The 16,783-nt window shown below is 41.1% G+C and overlaps 3 protein-coding genes across 4 annotated transcripts in view; 1 reads left to right on the top strand and 2 right to left on the bottom strand.

The window, feature by feature from the left end:
* LOC141913074 (asparagine synthetase [glutamine-hydrolyzing]-like) overlaps positions 1-16,783 on the top strand; it is a 164,671-nt gene that overhangs the window by 66,267 nt on the left and 81,621 nt on the right. The gene's annotated exons all lie outside the window — the stretch shown is intronic.
* LOC141913166 (peroxisomal membrane protein PEX16-like) lies at positions 5,343-16,108 on the bottom strand. 2 transcript variants are annotated; one of them, XM_074804631.1, is made up of 11 exons: positions 15,995-16,108; positions 15,492-15,600; positions 11,600-11,712; positions 11,033-11,166; positions 10,862-10,958; positions 10,191-10,287; positions 9,570-9,719; positions 9,321-9,393; positions 8,889-9,008; positions 8,078-8,142; positions 5,343-7,108 (listed from the first exon to the last, which is right to left on the bottom strand). In XM_074804631.1, exons 3-11 carry the CDS (start codon positions 11,645-11,647, stop codon positions 7,047-7,049), a joined length of 846 nt encoding a protein of 281 aa, XP_074660732.1. In that variant the 5' UTR covers positions 11,648-11,712; positions 15,492-15,600; positions 15,995-16,108; the 3' UTR covers positions 5,343-7,046. The 2 variants fall into 2 exon arrangements, with proteins under 2 accessions (XP_074660732.1, XP_074660731.1); XM_074804630.1 differs by lacking the exons at positions 15,492-15,600; positions 15,995-16,108 and adding an exon at positions 12,423-12,574 and having other exon boundaries at positions 5,344-7,108.
* Positions 13,864-14,952, bottom strand: LOC141912917 (putative G-protein coupled receptor 139). Its single transcript, XM_074804347.1, has one exon. The coding sequence runs from the start codon at positions 14,950-14,952 to the stop codon at positions 13,864-13,866; it is 1,089 nt and encodes a 362-aa protein (XP_074660448.1).

The following is a 16,783-nucleotide window of genomic DNA, read 5'->3' as shown; positions in this document are numbered from 1 at the left end:
AAAAATTGACCCAAAAGACGACAATTATAAAAACACGACCGAATTTCGAGAATTTCGAAATGAGATCCTTACAAAACGCTCGATATCATACAGTTCGATCCGTACGGCGAGGCCGGTCGAAAGTCGCGCCCGTTTACAAAAAGTTTCCGATATGACTTCGGTCTGATTAGTTCTCCCTCACAGTCGAAGAGACCGCGGGATTATTTATAATACGATTCGATTTACCGGTTGTTAACAAGTGCTTGAAATCAGTTACAAACCGACGCCTAATTAGTTTATCGCCGGTCGATGGGTTTTTAAACAGGCAACACCGACGTGTAGTGAGAGAGAGCGCCGGATCGCGCGGCGCCGCGTCGAGTCGAAAACCGCCAATCAGCGCTGTTCGCTATAGGGTTGATGGATCGGTTGTGTGTGTTCGATTGCGATAGGCCGAACTTACACAACAATACGTGTAATTATGCGCGAAGGATGCATCATCAGCAGCGGTGGATCATGGAAAATTGCAAGGCCGGGGTCCAGAAGAAAAGAAATCTCTGGTAAAGCAGCCACGGTGATGGCCAATGGTTGGGTCCCTGCCTCGTTGTTAGATATTTTTTGAAGAAATAGGCTACACCCGAAAGATGCAATTTCCAAGCGGTGTGTCAAATATATAGGTTTTCGCCTCCGTCTTAACGAATAGGGCAACCTCAATGGGAAGCCGCAGGGGTCTAGACCCCCTAAATTCGACCGAAGAAAGTTCGGCAATATTTGCCAAAATGATGGACGCGGTTTCGGGCAGTTCTAGTAAAGTTTCTTTTTGTATCCCTTGAGCCAACACTGCGCTGGCCACGGAAACTTTGACCAAAAGAAACTGCCGAACCCGTGAAAAAAAAACTGTACAGTGGCTAAACTGAGTATTGAATCTGATGGCGTATTCTTTTTACTAAAAGCTAAAACTCATTTAAATATCTGCCCTTCATTTTTCAATTTTCTGAATAAATATTCAGCTTTTAAAAGTTCTACATAGTGTGATTTATGAAATAATAAAGATTATCTATACTCGTCGTTTGAGTGTGGCTATTCCACTAGTCACTCACTTGGCTTTCGATTGGCTATTCGATGAAAAAACATATTAGTACGTATAAGCTTATTCTATTGTAGATATCGGCCATCGTATCGCCACTCAGTTGAACAACAAGGGAGACTGTTTTAATTAGATTTTAATATAATTCCTTACGACGGATGTTGGTACCGATAACCGAGTCATCGTCGGGGTAAAGACGAGCCGCGGTTCGCTAGGGAAAATAGGACGAACTACGTTCAACAGCTGACCTAATCAAACCCGATTAAAATCACCGACGACGAGCCAAAGGGTCGTATACGGAGTGTAAGGCATGTTTCGTTGGAGAGAGAGAGAGACAGAAATCTCGTGCCAAAATCGATATACGTTGATATCTGGTTATCGGAGCTTCGCTTGTAAACAGTTCCGTCATCGGCGCGATGGCGTTTTCTATTGAAAATGAAATACGATCCGATATACGAATAAAAATGCGCAATAGATACACATACAAACAACCGAGCCGGAGAGATCTCGGTGCGCGATTAGATCTCGGCTCTAACGTTATTAAACAATTCAAAAAATTGACGGAAATCATTTCCGAAAACGGTGATCTGTCAAAACAATGATGAATTTACGAGCTTTCTTCGGTATTGAATTCTTACTTTTATTCCCATTTTTGTGAATATCAGCAAACACAACATTTTCCCTTAGAATTCGGTGTTCTGTTCTTGGGACACTTCAAAATTTCTCGCTAGCTAAAATAGCTAAGAAAGAATGATCCCGGTATACCAGTCAACAAACCAGACCGATCACCGCGCTGAACACTGGTTCTCAGTCAACTCAAACTTTAGCTTGGTGGCCTATTTTAGTCGCGTGCAGTGCTTGCTACTTAGAATACCCAGGGAAGTGTGATGTCTCATCACACTTCCCTGGAATACCGCAGCCCCCAGGCTCGAAGGGCCCTATATGGGTTTCACTTTTTTGGAATGAACTATAAGCCTTGAAAATTCCTGACTACGGCTTAACGATTTGATAATCAAAGAAAATCCGCAAAAATTCCTTATCTTAATACAGGTCTTGAGTAGTAAGATGGGCTCTAAGAGCTAAATTGGTCTTAGACAGGCTTAAACCTTTAAGCCATAAGTATGCAACACTGGCCCCTAGCTACAACTGACGAGTTGATAACCAACCTTGAACCAAAGACATTCTTAAAATAAACCGTCGCCGATTTGGGAATAAGGGAAATCGAAAATAGTTGCAGTTTTCTGAATTGATCGATCAGAAACGGGTTCCGTACGTACAGATTGTTTACTTTTTCGTAGTAGTAAAAAATATTTTTACAATAGAACGCACCGACAATATGCGTGCGCGCGTAGCCCGCGTGTAATGTACGGCTAGCGCGCACTCAACACGCCTTCGGATGAGAACAAATCCAATTAAACGGACAAAAACAAACTTAAAACTCCAATTATAACCACGAAGAGCTGGCGGGAGCAGCGCACAAACTCACCGGGAACCCGCAACACGATCCCGGGTTTCGAGCGCTCGAACGGCAACTGCCGCGTATGTACTAGCAGTTGCGCCAGGCCCGAAAAACTTCAAAAAGATGCATGTGTTATTTTTTGCTCGATGGCTCGTTAAATTAGCTCCGTATGGGGTTCGGCCCCGTGCGGCGCAAATATTCTACTAATAATACATACATATATGCGTATAGAACGCATTAGAAGAGAGATAGAGAAGGCTGGGGAAGAAGAGTTTTCGGTTGGTTCTGTACCGACTTTTTCAAGAGCCGCATCAGTGCCACGAATCGAATTTTAACTCAACCCCGACGATACCAGATGAATATCTGATCACTTATGATTAATCTAATAATCAAAATCTATAGAATATTAACTTCGGTATAAACGTGAATATGAATATAAAAGTCGATCATATTAATTAATTTCTTAGTAGGTTATACAATGGACGTATATAAACAATGCATCCATGGCTACACATTGGCCAGTCTAGATGACTCGCCATCAATCAGCGTCGGAATGGCCATTGCTGCGTGGCCAGCGCTCATATGCATTTCATTTCAAAAACAATCACTCTCAATCATCTTCAATTATCATTTAAATTCCCAAATTAAGTCGAAGCTACAGGCACGCGTGGACATAACAGTAAATCATTCAGCCGAGCTTAGACTTCTTGAAGGTTTGGTCACCGTCGACAAAAAATGCGAGCGAACTTGGTTCCAGCTCGCTCGCGACCTTTTGTCACGAATCGTCGACGAACAACCGAGAATCGAAGATTTTACGAAACTTACATTTTTCGCGTCGAATTTCGGTGTTTTTGGAGATTCGATAATCCAATTTTAGATGTTGCCGCCTCGCTCGTTCCGTCTGCACGCGGCGTGCGCGACGACCAATCGACCAATCAAAATCGAGCAAAATGCGTCACGACACGCGTGCAAATAACGGTCGTTTTTTTCAAATATTTTCTATATTCTATACGTCGCCTGCCCTGAAAACAAAACACACGGGAAAAGCTCTTTAACATTATGATGACCACCTAAGAACTGTGACGTATTCACGATAACGTTCATCAAAGGCAACCCATCAGATATCGAAATAGTTACCAGTTCAGATAGATATTTATTTTACCGCAAAAAATTGCACAGAATTTCACTCAAAAGTTGCCAAGAATAGTCGCAAAATTTGCAGATTAGTAAAAGCAATGAGATCGACAACAAACTAATTTTAAATCTATATTGAGGAAGAAAACCCTTTGTATTCACTAGAGACTAATTATATACTGCAGAAGCTCGTTACAATAAACTTCAGGACCGGTTCCATAATCAAGACTTAAGACCAAAAGTGGTCTTAAATCTTGTGACTGGTCATAAGTTGTTAGATTGGCTATAGAACTAAGTAGGTCTTAGAACGGTCTTAAGTCTAAGCCCTCACATAATCAAGACTAAGACCAAAAGTGGTCTTAAATTTTGTGACTGGTGGTCATACGTTTGTTAGATTAGCTATAGAACTAAGTTGGTCTTAAAACGGTCCTAGGTCTAAGCCATGACTATGGAACTGGCCCTTAGGACCCAGTCTAGGTTTGTAATAACCGAGGAATGTTCCAGCCGAGGTCGTTTAAACCAGGTTCGAACCAGAAAGGTAGCTAGTCATCCCGACAAAGCGCGCAGTTATGGTTACGATTTAACGTATATTTTTTACTTCGTTTATCAACGCATTTATATCTCGGTTATCGAGAAAATCCTCCTAGCTTCGATTCTCAAACAGTAGCTTATTAATCGCGCAATAACGCTCGGCAAACAGGTGTACAGCAATTAATTTTATTGTCGTTGTTTATTTGCGCAACCCGTTCGGGGGAACTGGCTTCGGGGGGTTTTCGCGCAACCTTTGGCGTGCTCGGGGAAAGCGCGCGCACAACAGCGGCAGCAGCAACAACCGCGTCGAACGTGCACGGCTGCACATAACAGACAACGCCGAGATGATAAGAGGTCGGGTGGACAGCTGGTAAACCCGGGCAATTAAAAGCGTCGACTGAGGAAGGTGTCGGTTGAGATTTAACGAGCCGGCGCGTGTGTCGTGGATGATAAACAAGATAACAAGGGCAACCGGCCGAGAGCTAATTAACAAATCGCTCTCATTATCACACGCGCGGCAGCCTCTATTTCAGCACGTCGGGAATATGATTACGAAGTCGTAGAGGTTTATCACAAATGTTTTAATTCTTATATCAGGGTCCCCACAGATCAGTCATTCCAGAATTCAATTCTAAAGGAGAAAACTTCAAATTTCGAGGAGTATGCATCACTTCGATATCCCAATTACAATAGACTCCTAAATCAGTACACTGTACTGTTTATCTCGGTAAACTGTTAATTCGGTGGAATCTGTGTGTATAAGGCCTAGGTCTACTAACTAGGTCTAAAACTTTAACATTTTGAAATTGCCAATTTCTCAAAACTCAAGGTGTTTTCAAAGACTTTTCAGCATTTTGCTCAAATTCAAGGCTATTCCATTCAAGAACCTTGAACAAAATTTTTGGTTTTGATAGTTTTCAAATCGTAGGGTAAATAGTTTTCAAGTCTTACCTATATACGGTATCTAGAAATTAGATGTTTTTTTTGGCGAAATTTTACTTTTTGAATGGAGTATACGGATGGCTCCGGCAGAGGGTATAGAACTGGTCTTGAAGAATTCCAGGCGTACGGCCTTGCATTTACGGAATCGGGAGGGGACAATCCGCGTTTTTTTACTCGACCATTCACGAAACTGGAAATCTGCATTTCTTCTGGTTGCGGTGGGGTGGGGGCAGTATCCATTAGTTTTTCCAGTACATCAGAACTGGCTGATCGGCAGACCGAGTCTTCATGCGGTATTCGCGAAGATTTTGATCTTGGTGATCAAATTAATCGAAGAGGAAAATATCTTTTCAAGTATTTATTATTTACATAATCATCTTACTGCTTTATGTCGCGTTTATCGATTAATTATTTGTTTTCTAAATTTTCATTCGAAAATATATTTATTTTTTAACTTACATGATCACAATTCAGTACAGTAAAGTATAAATGTACAATTCAAGATTTTTTCGAGTCCAATTTTTGGCACATATTCTTCATATATTTTTACCCGAGTGAAACCTATCCAACTCGAATTGGATTCAAATTTGATTTTCATGAACTTTATTCGAAATACCGGCTTAACTTAGAACAGCTAAATAGTATATCAAAATCAATACCAAAAACAAACTAACATTACCCCGCAAAAATGCTTGGTCCAAATTTGTCCGGGAAGGGTGTGATTTCATTGAATAAATGGATCCAGTTCCAAAGACAGTTGTAAGTTTAGAGTCATATCCAAGGTTAAATCTCATTTAACCCAGGATCTACATCCCACATCGGCGCAGAACGATTTTGGCCATATACAGAGTATGGCGGCATATGGGAGGGCAGTATATCGGGGGTTCACTGAAGTTCATTTTCAATGAGTTATCTCCGAGTCAAATCTTAACACAACTCACAACTGCCGAACTGGACCCCGAGTTAATTGTTCATCTGTTGTACACAATGCTGCCAAGTTCATTCATTTCCATTGGTGCGCTAATAAAATTCATTTATTTATTTTTACAAGCAATATCAAAACCAGTAAATTTATTTCATTCCACAATTATGTTAGATCATGCGATATGAAAGTGACGACGACCCGAGTCACAGTTCGTGCAGGTATCAATTTGCTGCCTGTATCCGGACCAATCCGATAGGTGAAGCCCCATCTTCAATGCATGGATGAAGTCCTATTTTCAATGCATGGGGATCAGATTTCCGCCAGTGGGTCTGACGGTTTAAAATTGTAATTCAATTTCAAATTGAAGTACAGCCGAACCCACTTAATTCAGACGAGATTAATCTGGATTTTGAACTAATTTGGACTAGATATATACAGAGTAACTGGCTAAATTCGGATCGGTTTTATTCGGATTTCTACTTATACCGGACTAAATTCAAGTCCTCTCTAGTTTCTATTCAAATGAGAGCACATAATTCAGATATTGTTTAATTCGGACAAAATTTTCCAGTCCCAGGTGATCCGAATTAAGCGAGTTCTACTGTATTACAAAATGTATGTAGAATACGACGTTTAATACGGATTCCTCATTAATCTTATCGACCCCAAAAAAGGAGGGTTCTACTGTAGAAAATGCCTTCAGCGCGGACAGAAAATCCGATGAAGTTTTGACGATCGGTATAAGTAAGGTCGTGTGGGGTGGGTACAGACAGCAGATTAAAAAAGCTGCACGAAAAAAAAAGAACCGTTCATAACATAAAGTATGATAACGTAAAAATCATGCGACAATAATAATGAACACCGTCCGGTGTTGTGCGAGTCAGTAATTTTGATGTCCGGGGGTTCGCGCGGGGCTCGATATAAATCCGGTAATGACGCTACAGCAACGTGGTATCCGCAATGCGTCTCGTCGCGCGTATCGTACTCGTGATTTACAACGCCCACACATAGAAATACATTCTTTGCCATTGCGGGAGGTATTCGAGAAACGGTCCTGAAAATTACGAAAATAGATTTTTCATTTTTTCGCTCGCAGTATTTCTTTATTGACCACTGCGGCAAGCGCCGCCCGTAATACACGATAACAATAGACTCCGCCGAAGTCGAATCTTTTCAGTTCGTGAGGTGGATAATAATACAGTCAACCCCCAATTTACCACCTACATGGGCGCAGAACAATTTTGGCGGTATAGAGAGTATGGCAGCATATCGGGGGTGTTTTACAATGTATTTGTATAGAGATGTACATTGAGAAAACCTTGACAGTAGGTGGGGGTGGCGGTATATCGGGGGTGTTTTACAATGTATTTGTATAGAGATGTACATTGAGAAAACCTTGACAGTAGGTGGGGGTGGCGGTATATCGGGGGTGTTTTACAATGTATTTGTATAGAGATGTACATTGAGAAAACCTGGCAGTAGGTGGGGTGGCGGTATATCGGGGGTGTTTAACTATGTATTTGTATAGAGATGTACATTGAGAAAACCTGGCGGTAGGCGGGGGGTTGCAGTATATCGAAGGGCGGTAATATCAGGGGTTGACTGTATTTAACTTGGACAATACTATTTAGCTCGGATAATACTATTCAACTTGGATAATACCATCTAACTTTACTCTAAAGAGTTTTTTCACTCGACTTAATTTTTCAACTAGTCATTTGGAATGAAGTCAACAAGATAATGATCGTCCTGACTACAATGATGACTTCAGCCAGTTTCACTGTAAACACCTCATGCTTTAGTGTCAGACAATCATTTCTGTAATATTTGACCGAGTTAGTCGGATGTGACCTGAGCGGAGTCTTCTGTCTACGTATATGTGTAACATTCGCAAAACAAAATGATTCCAAAATAAATGAAAATTTCATTAAGTCCACGTCCGGGACAATTGATTAATAAAACAAATCATAATTGAATGCAGAATTTTTTTCTGCTGGATCATGCTTTATGCGGTTGTACTTACTCAACATGAGACCGACTAGGGGTACGTTATCTGATAACAGTCGCAGTAAAATGTTGATTCTGGCTCTGTAAAATAATAGCGTAGAATTAGATTATGATGCTTGATTACGATCTGCAGTGAAACCGACACAGGGTTCTTAAAGATCAGGGCTGGCTTTCATAGATATGGAAGAAAAATAGTCCCTGGGAATATCATTTTGAAATTCGTCAGTTAGAACCGTGGTTTCTCATTGTTACTATAGTGGATGTCACCCAGATTGAGGATTTATCCCCAGGGATAACTTTGGTACTCGGTCCTTGAAACCGGCCCCAGGAAATCAAGTGACAACTCCAGGGTTCATAGCCTCCATGACCAGTTTCATTCCATACTGTAATGAAAATCTGTCTGATTCGAAATGTACTCGACTGAACTGAAACGATCGCTTAAAACGGCCCCAGTTTTCCGCTGATCGTTCTGGAGTACTACTAGACCAAACATTAAAATTTACAGATCTAATATAATGTAGGCGGCGCCTATAGAATAGATTATGTATGGGATCAAAAGCTACAAAATGAATAGCCGTGGTAAAGCAGATGCTATTCACGGACCATGACCATGATTCAAGGTATTTGGAGGCCATTCCATGACTTTCAAGGCCTTGAATTGACCCATTCCGTGACTTTCAATCAAGGACTGCTATGAACCCTGGAACTATGAACTCGCACAAAATTCGATATGACGCAGAGATCGAGGAATTCAGAATTCCCTGAAATTTCTCCGACCCTTGACAAAAAAAAACCATCAACCCTTACGTCTCAAAAAACTGACTTACTTGGAAACTTGATCATAAAACGGCGATCGTAGCAGGTAATAGAGAAACATGAACGATCGTCGACGCACTTCGACTTTCTCGTGTTTCAACAATTTGTCTCGTTTCTCCGTCATCAACAGACTACGTACGAAAATAAACAAGAATAACGACATGAAGGTACAGCGTAGACTAACAGACGGACGGCTAAGCAGCGGGGCGCGGGACTAGATCGAATTCTACCTTACGGCAAGACTGGATTTATGATAATATAAAACATGATGGCAGGTTGATACATAGTTTTGGGAAAAATAAAGAACTTCTAAAAGAATTTTCTGCCAATTCAATAAATTGTGCCTTTTTGCTAGCGTTCTAGCGTCGGGACTGTAAATATTACACTGAGTTAAGAATCGACGAAATCGAAGTTTTTTGAATAAGTTTTTACAATTTACCTACCTAGTCAAGTCAATGCCGGCCGAAAGAAGCCACGGTTTCCAAGAATGTCGGCCGTACGCGTACATACTTAATACTGTTCATTCATCAAGTCAATAGAAAAATACACACATGTAATCAGAAACATTGCAAAATCAGATTTAACTCAAACATTTATGGATTATTAATCACTAGTCTGTCAGTAAAAACCGCCATAAAACCCCTTAAACTCAAAACTGATTATTTCTCAATTCTTTCGACGTTAAAGGATACAGTGTATTAGAGGACGTGTTATGTGTAGGCTTTCGGCAACAACGCGATCAGTTGTCAACGGCGACTCGAGTTCCAGTTTGTGTTCCGTTTCTAAACTGTTGCGTTCCGGATCATTTGGCAACTTCCACGTACGATAGCCAATAGGTGGCGCTAATGAAATAACAAGCAAATATAATCAGTGAACATGAATGAAGAGCTGGATGTACAGCTCGTCTACAAGGATTTGTATTGCTGTGACAAACTCTAACGAAGCCAACAGATTGAAATCCCTGCAAAGGCAGGGGTTTTCATCCTGTGATAGTCATAGATTTTCAGGTATGAAAATCCCTGCCGAGGGAGGATGGGTCTTCTATCGCAGGGGTTCTTAACGTAGCCAAGTCTCACGATGTCATCAGGTTCAAATTCCTGTGAGGGAGGACAGGTCTACTAGGGCAGGGGTTAGTACCATTGCAGTCTAACGATGCCATCAGATAGGAATGTGGTCGAGTCCTATGATGCCGTCAGGTTCAAATCCCTGCGAGGGAGGAACGTGGCTTCCAGCTGGTAAAATCGCTGTTTTGAATTTAACACTCAATGTAAAGTGAATTGAAGGAAAGACTCATGGAATGATGAGAGAATTACCTGATTCTAACGTGCGAACAACACGACCGGAATGTTTTAACGTAAATGCCGTTTCTTTCCGTGCTTCGGCGAAGGGCAGCAATTTCGATTCAACGGTCTGAAAGAAAATAATCAAAGGGTCATTCATTTATTACGTACTTACAAGGATGGACACTATTTTATTTGCCTTGCTTTTTCCCTGACTATTCTCTAACATACACGTTGTTTTCCCTGACTCGATCTGCTAAGAATCCAATCAGTTAACACTATCAAATATGTAAGACATAGACGGAAACTGTTTGATTTTATTCGTGATCTAGCGATCTTAACAAATTTCCCTGACTTTTAGCTTTGCTTTTACAAAATTCCTCGACTTTTCGCTGACTTTTTTAAAGAAAAAAAAATTTCCCTTCTTTACTTATTCACCGATTTCCAGGTAAGTGGCCACCCCAAAAATCTGAATAATCAAAACCCTGCCTTGTACGCAAATTTGCCTTTTTTTCAATTTACTTCTATAATACATGAACTTTAAGCATTTTGTTTACATCTACTTTACTTTTTACACTTAAAAAATAGCAGAATAGATAGCAATAGCATAACAGTATTGCAATTGCGTTAATCAATTAAATGACCCATAATATCCCTATGAAATAAACAAGTCGGTAGGAACCATCGCCGTATGAGATACAGACCTTCTTCATTTCACCTTCTCTATCCATCGGTGATATAGGCGGACTCGACTGAATTCCGCATTTGTGTTTCAGCAACAACACGAAACGCATCGCCGCCCTATGATACAATAAGCAAACAATTACAAATTAGCAATACCAGTGGGGTCGTGGTATCGTGAAGATTCAACTTACTTAGTGATGTGAATGCAAGTGATAAGGATCCATTTTCCGACGTTGCCAGCAATTTTTTCGGCGGCCATTTCTACGAACACCTCCATATATTCGATAACGGTAAGCCACGTTTCAATACGCGCTCTCGACAGACCCTAGAATTATAACAGACAGACAATAATTACAACAGACAGCTACCGGGGCGGATTTAGGGGCTGGTGTCAGGGTTCAGACCCCTGCTTTCCATTGAGGTGGCCCTTTTCGTCAAGGCAAAGATCACTAAAACCTGTAAATTTGACACTCATCCTTTTGAAAATTATATATTTTCTGATCATCTTCTTAGAAAATATGCCGAAAGCAGGACCCCGCTAGTACCCTAGGACATAGCTGCTTTATCTCAAAAATGCCTATTCTTTCTTCTGTCCTCTAGACCCTGGCATTCAAAATTTCCTAGAACCCTGTTCATAATAGACAAACCCTCATTATAACAGACAGATGGAACGATTCACAAGAGCTAAATTCTTACTGCCAACTGCGGAGTTGCCTATTTTCAGTAAGGTCTGATTTCTTGCTACAAGTGATACTGACCATTTTGGGTAATATATTTGCCGTGTGTCGTAAAATACCATCATTCATCAAAACCAACAGATTCGACGCTGAATAAACGAGTTCTGAGAGCAGTGGAGACGAATCGAACCGCCCTGTAAAAAATATATACATCTTATATTTTGTGCTAAAAGGAAACATAATTTTCTGATGTTGCCAAATCAAATTAGGATAAAGCTGTTATATTATACACTGAGTCAGTAGTGGGTTCGAATCTTGCTGGCTGCGCGCATCACTGCAACAGCAAAGACACTTCTTTCAAACGCCTCATGTTAAAAAGCAAGCGCTGACGAGGAAGGAAAACTGACACCATTTTCGTTTGTATGTTTCCTTTTCAATAGACTACCAAAGAATTTGACGAAAATGTGTCAATTCTCTCAGATATTACCGTCCGTGATAACCTAATTGTTTGTGCTTAGCTAGCTAAGCTAGCAGTTCAAAAGGTTAGGGGCCGTGCATAAGGTGTGTAGTACGCTTGATTTCCGGGCATTTTCAAACCCCCATGTACGCCCTCTCTGTAGTACTTTTTTTTAAATAACCCCCTTGCCTAAATACTTCTATGAATGACCCCCTCCCTGTATCATTTAATTTTTAGGATACATGTCACGGTTAAAAAGGCAAAATTCATCAGAGCTCCGACGACGATGTACTGTAAATGATGAAGGCCGGGTAATATCTGCATGAAGTGGATGGAATTGGTGGATCGAGTGGTGGAACCCGGAAGTCAAAATGGCAGTCAGATTAAAAGCATTCCTCTGTAGATTAACAGGTAATGCGTTATAAATAATTCGGGGTTCGTTGTTACCGGCTATGATGTAGGAAAGTACTCGGCACGCGTTTTCCAGTTGAGTCGTCGCGTCGCGGTTTTTAGACACGAATTGTTTGTATTTTTCGGCCAGTTCCTCGATTTTGTCTGCCATGATGGACGACTCGATGCAAGGCGTCGGAATCGGAATAAATTCAATTCTCAATTCGATATTTATTGACACGTATATTCGACGGTGAACTCCGGCAACAATATTGGAGCAATTTTCTCTAAACTTGTAACTTGAACCTTATCCAGTGCCATTTATTTAGCCCGAAAATCATTTCTACATATGGATCACCTGGATCACCTTTTGTTGTGTCCTACTAAAGTTTCACCCAGTCATGACAATGGCCGGTTCGCGGAGCTCCGTATACTGCCTTAAAGAGCTTCCGTGAACCACCCACCCAGTTCCGTAGTCGTTATTTTACGTCGAAATTGCCGACTGGCGCTCAGTCGGCACTTTAATCACTCGGTACTTAGTGTCAGGGGTCGCGTTAGCGATATACCACTGGCACTAAGGTTCTCAGTGAAACTAAAGTCTATTTTCTGTAAACGAAAATAAGTGAAGGTATGCCTCAGCGTTGATAGGCCAGGTTTACGGTAGACTGATAAAATCAAATGAGAATATTTATTGTGGATTAGAGCATCTAAAAACGGAATTTGGTCATTTTGTTCCCTTTCAAAACTGAATTTCAAAGTTGGGTATTGGGAGTTGATGAAGTCGATAAAAGAGGTAAGATCAAAATCATCAGAGACTAAGCACACAATGTCATCAACATATCTAATCCAAAAGTTAGGTTTAGAGCCAGCGTACTTTGGAAGAATTTCGGATTCAAAGAATCAAGGAAAAGATTATCCAAAATGGGGGATAATGGGTTACCCGATAGCGAAACCAAAAATTTGTTCATAGAATTTGTCTTGTAATTGGAAATATAGATTGGTAGTACAGAGTTCCAAAAGTTCAAGCAAGCAATCTACAGGAATTGGGAGATCAAGATTGGAGTCCGGGAGTTTTGTTCTTAAGAAATTGAGAGTTGGTTCCAATGGTATATTTGTGAACAAGGAAACATCGTCGAAAGATATAAATTTTTGGCCATTAGGTTTGAGATTTTTGAGTTTGTCTAAAAGATCCATATTGTGAATCAGAAAAAGTACCCAACGCCGGGGAGAGTACTTAAGCCAGATATTTGGAGAGCCGATATGATAGAGAATTGATATTAGAAATGATCGGTCTTAAAGGTGAATTAGGTTTATGAATTTTAGTAAGACCATAAGCATAAGGAAGATTTGGAAGCCGAGAGTTGAATTTGGAGATGAAATCCGAATGGTCAGGAAATTTCTTAGGGATGTTTTTTAAACCTAAATTAAAAGCTGATTGCATCTTTTCCAAAGGGTAGTTTTTGATGGATTTGTATAAATTGGAATCACCAATTAAAGTCTACAGTTTTTTCCGAGACGCTAAGCGACCCGGTCGGTTCGCGTACTTAAGCAATAACTTTTTAGCGGTGGCTCTAAAATTATCGTTCGCCAAATAGTATATGAAGAAATTGACGGACGAGTTTAAAGTCGGCAGAAGATCGTTGAACATCATTTGAGCGATGTAGACGGCGCCGGTGTACGTCAGTACGGGCAGATTCGGTAAGAACATGCCGAAGAAATGGTACATCGACCGAAACGAGGGAGGCACCTCGCAAATGACGAACAGGACGACGATAGCTATAGCGATTTTAGTAGCCTTCACGTCGAGTCGGGTCGTTTCGCCGCCGATCATCTCGTTTCGTTTCGCCGTCAGTTTTCTGAGCGTCCATATCAAATAGCAGTTGCAAGTCGAGAGTAAAATTACCGGGATCAGTTCTTTAGCTAAAATACCGACGAATCGGTCGAGCCAGTGAAACGCTTCGTAGAAAGCGCTGCGTATTTCGCCGTTTGCCCGGCCGATCGTCGATATGTACACGTCGTTACAAGGGTCGAAGTACCTGACGACTATTTCAGTACCGATTACAAACGGGCAGTACATGATAGCGAATACGATGACCAAACAACAAATAACGGTTCTTATTCTCGATTTCGTAACGTGCGTTCTCGCGAAAAATGGATACGCGAGCGAAACGCACCGTTCTAGCACTAACAGCACGGTTATCCAGTTGCGCGTCAACTGCGCCGAATATCGCGGAATCCAAGCCGTTTTATAGATCCACGGTCGCACGCCCCAGCTCAGGTACGGAAACCAAAACATGTGAGTTCCTTGCGTAAACCAGGACACGACGAAACGCAACGGTTCCTGAATCGTGTTGAACACAAGGAAGAGTATATCGGCCAGCGCGAGACAGCGTAACAGATACAACGAGATGTGATCAGACGACTGGCGACGTATGATGGAAATGCTGAACCCGTTCAGAGTGATGCCGACGATGCTGATTGGTAGAGCGCCCGCTAGTTTTACGCTGACGAGAAGCACGTTTTTATAAGCGTACGGCCGATTACAGGTTCCTGATATCGTCGTAGTCGTCGTGAGACTATAATTCATCGCGAGATTCTTCGCAGCGAGAAACTGCGCACTACAAAAGAGTTGTTGAAATTCCCCCAGTTCAACTTTTGGGTGAATAGAGGTTCCATTGTATAGTAAGATACACTTGTATGTGTGTCGATTCGAGTTAACGCCATTTCTATAGCCTCCTTCGGGGAACTGTAACTGTTGAAGAATTTCTCGGTTAAGAACCTGAAGTATAAAGTGTTTCAAGTGGACCCCGTCTCTAACACTTAGCGAATTCGGCGTCCCTATATACATTAAACATTAAGGCGTCGCATTTCGCTACGAAGCATTAATCTGAAAGCTTTTTAAGCCTGGTCCATCACAATAAATAGAAGACACGTATTAAGGTATCGAAATGGACAGCATACTTTCTTAAACGTTAATGCCAAATCTGGGATATTTTTGTATTAAATTTGACAACCAGCAGAAATTAACCCGAAAAAGTCTCTTACCGGTTCAGGTTGGTAGATTGTTTACACCAACCGGTACCAAAACTTCCATGTATGTTCTTCAATTTGACAAAACAAAAATACCTAAATTAGACCGACCATCCAACTATATCTGTACTTCGATTCCCGATATCAAAATCAAACTTCCCGTTTCATCTCCCAGCAAATGTGTACGGTTTGTAAGAAGGACGCTCTGAAATGAGCATAACACAAATTATTTATATAAATGAGGGACTAAAAAACCTTCAGAATGGGTCAAAACTCCTTTGCGATGAAGAGAAGAAATACATTGAAAAACAAAAAATAAAAAAGTGAAATGTATTCTCGTCAAATTCATTCAAGCAATTGTAAATTCTTCGTCAAACTGCGCTGTGTAAGCTCCCGCGTCATGGTTAAAAAGGCAAAATTCACCACAGCTCCGAGGACGATGTACTGTAAATGATGAAGGCCGGGTAATATCTGCATGAAGTGGATGGAATTGTGGATCGAGTGGTGGAACCCGGAAGTCAAAATGGCAGTCAGATTAAAAACATTCCTCTGTAGATTAACAGCTAATGCGTTATAAATAATTCGGGGTTCGTTGTTACCGGCTATGATGTAGGAAAGTACTCGGCACGCGTTTTCCAGTTGAGTCGTCGCGTCGCGGTTTTTAGACACGAATTGTTTGTATTTTTCGGCCAGTCCCTCGATTTTGTCAGCCATGATGCAAGGCGCCGGAATCGGAATAAATTCAATTCTCAATTCGATATTTATTGACACGTATATTCGACGGTGAACTCCGGCAACAATATTGGAGCAATTTTCGCTAAACTTGTAACTTGAACCTTATCCAGTGCCATTTATTTAGCCCGAAAATCATTTCTACATATGGATCACCTTTTGTTGTGTCCTACTAAAGTTTCACCCAGTCATGACAATGGCCGGTTCGCAGAGCTCCGTATACTGCCTTAAAGAGCTCGCGTGAACCACCCACCCAGTCACGTATTCGTTATTTTACGTCGAAATTGCCGACTGGCGCTCAGTCGGCACTTTAACCACTCGGTACTTAGTGTCAGGGGTCGCGTTAGCGATATACCACTGGCACTAAGGTTCTCAGTGCAACTAAAGTCTATTTTCTGTAAACGAAAATAAGTGAAGGTATTCCTCAGCGTTGATAGGCCGGGTTTACGGTAGACTGAGAAAATCAAATGAGAATATTTATTGTGAATTAGAACATCTAAAAACGGAATTTGGTCATTTTGTTCCCTTTCAAAAGTGAATTTCAAGTTGGGTATTGGGAGTTGATGAAGTCGATAAAAGAGGTAAGATCAAAATCATCAGAAGCACAGAATGTCATCAACATATCTAAGCGCAAAAGTTAGGTTTAGAGCCAGCGT

The sequence above is a fragment of the Tubulanus polymorphus genome, chromosome 11 (genome assembly GCF_964204645.1).
Source record: "Tubulanus polymorphus chromosome 11, tnTubPoly1.2, whole genome shotgun sequence".
NCBI classification, from domain to species: Eukaryota; Metazoa; Nemertea; class Palaeonemertea; order Tubulaniformes; family Tubulanidae; genus Tubulanus; species Tubulanus polymorphus.
The sequence above is the reverse complement of the archived record's forward strand: the minus strand, read 5'-3'. Positions and strand labels throughout refer to the sequence as shown.

Bases quoted from the DNA above. Each gene is read 5' to 3' on its own strand.
- LOC141913166 (XM_074804630.1), bottom strand. From the start codon at position 12,537: ATGGCAGACAAAATCGAGGAACTGGCCGAAAAATACAAACAATTCGTG. The intron at 10,959-11,032 runs GTAAGTTGAATC...ATTGTATCATAG, and splicing joins ACTTGCATTCACATCACTAA to GGCGGCGATGCGTTTCGTGT. The intron at 8,143-8,888 runs GTAAGTCAGTTT...ATTATTTTACAG, and splicing joins TTTTATGATCAAGTTTCCAA to AGCCAGAATCAACATTTTAC.
- LOC141912917 (XM_074804347.1), bottom strand. From the start codon at position 14,952: ATGAATTATAGTCTCACGACGACTACGACGATATCAGGAACCTGTAAT.